At 34.9% G+C, this 5,341-nt stretch overlaps 1 protein-coding gene across 3 annotated transcripts; it reads left to right on the forward strand.

Annotated features, from left to right (window-relative positions):
* The first annotated feature begins 1,182 nt into the window (after nt 1-1,182).
* On the forward strand, nt 1,183-4,997 carry LOC133812851 (uncharacterized). Of its 3 annotated transcripts, none has more exons than XR_009884031.1 (4): nt 1,183-1,650; nt 1,956-2,062; nt 2,306-3,100; nt 4,619-4,997. XR_009884031.1 is itself a non-coding variant. In XM_062246673.1 (3 exons), the coding sequence occupies exons 1-3, from the start codon at nt 1,198-1,200 to the stop codon at nt 3,042-3,044; spliced, it is 1,299 nt and encodes a 432-aa protein (XP_062102657.1). In that variant the 5' UTR covers nt 1,183-1,197; the 3' UTR covers nt 3,045-3,427. The 3 variants fall into 3 exon arrangements, 1 of the variants encoding a protein (XP_062102657.1); XR_009884032.1 differs by having other exon boundaries at nt 4,635-4,997; XM_062246673.1 differs by lacking the exon at nt 4,619-4,997 and having other exon boundaries at nt 2,306-3,427.
* The last annotated feature ends 344 nt before the right edge of the window (nt 4,998-5,341 follow it).

Consider the following 5,341-nt stretch of genomic DNA (forward strand, 5'->3'; position numbering starts at 1 on the left):
GTAAAAGCATGTTACAAACCTATGTATTATGCTGTCTGTAAAAGTATGTTACATGTTTGTTACATGTAAATTCATAGTTGTCGTTGTCTGTAAAAACTTGTTACAGGTTCGTAACATGTAAATTCATCGTTACTGTAAAAGCTTGTTACAAGTTTGTAACACGTAAGTTCTCTATCATGTTTTTGTGTTTGTTTGTTTAAGTTGCAAGATAATGGTTTTGTTCTATACATACCAGGTTATATTTGTTTAGATGTTGTTAACTTGTGTTATGTTTTTGTAAATATATGTTATATGGTTGTTAATGTCCTAGTCTGATTTTAAATTACTTATATATTAATAAATATTTACAATAAAATGGAGAAATTATGAGAAAGATGATTATAATACTGTAACATTTTTTTTTTATAAAAAGATTTCCTGTTTTACAATTGATATCATGTTAAGATTTGTCTATGATTCTGTGGAGATCTATGACAAAATATATGATTTTGATAGATTGTTTTAGTGAGTTTCGAAAGTTCTAAACTAATTATCTACTCTAGATGCAAGATATACCAAGAACAAAATAGAAGAACAAGATAACTTACTACAAAATAGATGTTTTAATTTTGTCGTGAAGTTATTTTTGTAGACACATCATTTTGGAAATTTCGCAATAGGTTGTAGTAGAAAAATTCTGATTTTGCCCAGACTTCACAAATTTGTAAGCTCTTGAATTAGTTTTTTATTTTTTATGTTTTTTCAGATGCTTTTGTAGATTTTTGTAACAAGGATGAATACATGTTACAAGTATGGGCAAGGTTGTAATAGGTTAGGTTTGTGGGTTAGGGGTGACCGTATACATGATATTGGGTTTTGGGCTTGTGGGCTTCAAATTTACTGTATATTTGTAAGGAAATTGAAATACCGTAAATTTCAAATTTTAATATTTATTAGGTTTATGTAGTGTATCAGATACAAATACGGTATTTTTATAATAAAACTAAAAAAATTGCATTTTTATAATAAAAAGCCGTATTTATAAAAAAAAGTAAATAATGTTATTTTTGAAAGAGAAAAACAACTCAAAGTTTCGGCCTAATAAAAAGCCCAATAAACTTAACTATCTAAGTGGGCCAGCACGAGAAGTCCAGCCCAACAAAGGGTTCTCTCTCCAAATCGAATCGTATTCCCACGCACAACCAAGCTCGTCCGCTCATGAGTCTCAAAACCCAAAGTCCTCTATTCCTTCTCTCCTCCTTCCCTCGAGCTCGGACCTCACACTCTCTAATGGCTTCCACTCTCGCCGTGCCACCCTCTCACTCATCGGATCCGATGTCGTCGTCGGCGGACTTCGACGGACAAAAACGGGTGCAGCCACTAGAGAAAGAATCTGAGTCTGCCTTGTCCGAGGAAACGCCGTCGTTTCGCTCCGAATCTCCTCGCCGGAGCCTCAACGGAGGAGAGTCGCGAATAGAGCGGGCTTGGGATCACTGGAAGAGACTCGGTCGGCCTAAGCTGATCGTTGCTCCAATGGTGGATAACTCGGAACTTCCCTTTCGTTTGCTTTGCCGTAAGTACGGCGCTGAAGCTGCCTACACTCCTATGCTACACTCTCGCATTTTCACAGAGACTGAGAAATATCGTAATCAAGAATTTACTACTTGCAAGGTTTGGATTTTTTGATTCTATCTGATAAATTCGAACTAATTTTGACGAATTCAATTCTTTTAGTACATGTATAATCTTAAAGCTCAGTTCTTTTCGTTTTTTTGTTTAATGAACCGAAAGCTTTGAAGTAAAGAGTCTTAGTTTGTGCCACGCCACTATATATTAGCAATAATTGTATTAATTTAAATTTGAATTTCGAGATAATATTATTCAATAAAGATGAATTACAGAGTTTCAATTCTCTTATTCCTCTACTATATTCGTATGTATGTGTATTGTATGATATATGCTTATAATTATTGCAGGAGGACAGGCCGCTGTTTGTTCAATTTTGTGCTAATGATCCAGACATTTTACTGGAAGCTGCAAGGAGAGTGGAGCCATATTGTGATTATGTTGATATTAATTTGGGGTAATGACTCAAATCAATTTCTATAACTTAGCACTTATTTTTCTAGGCAAGATTAACATAATTTGCATAGTTGTGCTGTTGTATTTTCCATGATTAGAGAAAGTTAATGAGTTATCCTTGGTTTAATGAATAGAGAGACAAGTAGTAGCCTAAGTCAATTTGAAATTTTAAGGACCCTTTTATAGCCATTTTCGAGCTGGTGGGTTTTCGAATTTAACTGTAAGTGTATGAATTGTTGTGCAGTTGTCCTCAACGTATTGCTAAACGTGGGAACTATGGGGCTTTTCTAATGGATAACCTTCCTCTTGTGAAATCTTTAGTCCAAAAGTTGGCTCTCAACCTTGAGGTTCCTGTGTCATGCAAAATCCGTCTCTTCCCTAATTTACAGGATACAATTAACTATGCTAGGATGCTAGAGGATGCTGGTTGCTCTCTTTTGGCCGTCCATGGGCGAACGAGAGATGAAAAAGATGGAAAGAAATTTAGAGCTAACTGGAGTTCCATCAAGGCTGTTAAGGAATCGGTTAGGATCCCCGTCCTTGCAAATGGGAACATAAGGCACATGGATGATGTTCATATGTGTTTGGCAGAGACAGGTGTTGAAGGGGTGCTTTCTGCTGAGACTCTTCTTGAAAATCCAGCTCTTTTTGCTGGATTTCGAACTGCTGAATGGGTCGCAGGCAGTGAAGAAAGCTTTGTAGATGGTAAACTAGACCAGGCAGATCTACTGGTGGAGTACTTGCAGCTATGCGAACAGTATCCTGTGCCATGGCGAATGATCCGCGCCCATGTCCACAAGATGTTGGGAGAATGGTTTAGGATTCAACCACAAGTTAGAGAAGATCTGAATGCACAGTCGACACTGACCTTCGAATTTCTTTACGGTTTGGTGGACAGGCTTAGAGAGCTAGGGGTAAGAATTCCACTCTACCGAAAAGATGATCATCTTGCAGCAGATAGTTTGGATGCTTCAACTTCTTGACACAATCTCAACCAGTTGTCCGTGCTCGAAATTGGACACATGGGAAAAAGAATCAGGTTCTTGTTTAATTTAAAATTTTTTAAATTCAAAATACGAACAGGTTATTAGAAATTGCATTTTGAATGGAAAATATTTTTACTAACATAGCTTAGCCGCCATGCGGGTCTTAATGCTTGTAGTAAACTAGAAAGAGATTATAGGCTAGCTATAGCAGAGTCTACAGCCAAAAATTAACAAGGGAAACCATCTATGTATGAGTTTTGAAAACTGTTGATTGTATTGATAATTTTTTTGAGAGATTGATTGTATCATTTTTTTTTGGATAATTATTGAATGTTGTTATCGATTAATGATAAAGTCTGAAAGATCTTATGTTATTGATATACTATTTAATATTGGGATGGGTTCTCCAGACACGGTTTTGTACATTATTTTTTACATCAATACTCAACCAACCGTTAGATCAAATCAAATCTAATGGTTATTATTGAAACATAAATTATTAATAAGATAATAAAACATAAATGATTTAGACTTTTATTCATACGTGTGTATATATATATATTACACTATTAACTTTTATCTATTGTTTCTTATACACTATCAACTCTTATATTAGCTACCATTGTTGCTATAGCATTTCCACTTAAATTTCTCTGGATGTGATTAGAGTTTGTAAATATGGTTGAAAAGAGTTGAATTTGAGAATGGGATGGGAGAAAAACCACAAATAATTAGAGAAGAAAGTGTTAGTCTTCAGCAATTGTTTCTGAGTGTTGGTAAATCGTAGGGATGAACATTTGACCCGCAAAATCTTAATAAATAAATAAAAAGTCATTTTTAATTTTAATTCAAATTTGATGACAAAAAAACCCTTAACCCCTATCCTTTTAAATTTTTTTACCAAGGTCCAATTTGTAAAAAATCATTTGAACCAAACTAACATCAAATTTAAAAAAAACATGTGAAAAGTAAAAAAAATAAATAAAAAAAGTGTCAAAAAATTTGTATTTTTGAAATTTTGTTACCAAGACCCATTTTCGATCCAAAATCCATTTTCGGCCCAAATCCACCTGAAACTTGACCCCACTCGACCCGACAAAGCTCGAAACCCGAAATTACCCAAAAAATTGAAAAATTCGGAGTGGGTTCAATACCCCATTTCCCAATTCGATTCCCGCAAAATCAGAAACCGACCACCCGAAAACCCGATTTGTGTGCACCCCTAGTAAATCAAAACATGATTATCAATTAACACATCAACTTTTAGTCTTCAGCAGTACTATGATGAATGGGATGAGGTTCTAAGCCAGCACCCACTGATATTGAAAAAAAATTGATTAGCTTGTTAATAAGTGATCTATGAAGTGTTTTTCCTTTTCCAAGTTAAGTTGCCATGCTTGCAATTTTCTTATTCCAGAACTTTAGAGTGCAAGTATCCATTATGCCCAACCAAAGATAGAGCTTTTAAGAGAGAAATTTCCAGAGGATTGTGTAGAAGAAAAGCAGCATTTTTAGAAAAATAAATGTAAATAATTAGAAATAAGAAAATTTCTTGTGGCAATGGATCTCAGTGGTGCACGATGGCAGCGGTGATGAACGCTGATGAACGACATCGGCGATGGAGGGAGATGAACGACAGTGGCGATGGAGGGAGATGAACGGCAGCGATGGAAGAAGAAAATCGATAAAGTAGAAGATGTCAAGTGAGGTTGAAAAAGTTTGATTTGGTTTTATTTCTTTGTAACTTATCCTTTATTTTGGGCATTAGATTCAATTTAATCTAAAATTGGTGTAAAAAAATAATGTAAGAATGGTGTCTAAGCAACCTATTCCTTCAATAATAAGTGAGTTACATCTAGAAAATGATCATATGCGTCGTGCCCCAAATGTTCTAAATGGTAAGATCATGCCAACTTTTAATAGCAATATATATAAAAACATGACTTTTTTTTGTGAAGTTTTAAAAAGTTTTATTTAGCAAAAAAGCAACAATTAATGAAGATTTTTAAATATGTAAAAAATTATAACTTTTTTTTTGCTAAATAAAAAAGGGATTGGTGGTGTTCTCACGCTTCCAACCCAGCGCCATTTCAGGAATCTACTAAAATGAGATGTGGAGTGTAAATAGACGTGTTCCATACTTTCTCAATGACTATCGAGGGAGTTCTTCAACCTAAAAAGGACATGCCCACAAGATTATAATTGTGGCTGGTGAGAATCGATTCCTGGATGACCCGAATGAGAGTCTTGGTAGGTCATCATTTGCCACTATGCCACCACTATCAGTGGTAAAT

The sequence above is a fragment of the Humulus lupulus genome, chromosome 1, assembly GCF_963169125.1.
Source record: "Humulus lupulus chromosome 1, drHumLupu1.1, whole genome shotgun sequence".
Taxonomy (NCBI): Eukaryota; Viridiplantae; Streptophyta; class Magnoliopsida; order Rosales; family Cannabaceae; genus Humulus; species Humulus lupulus.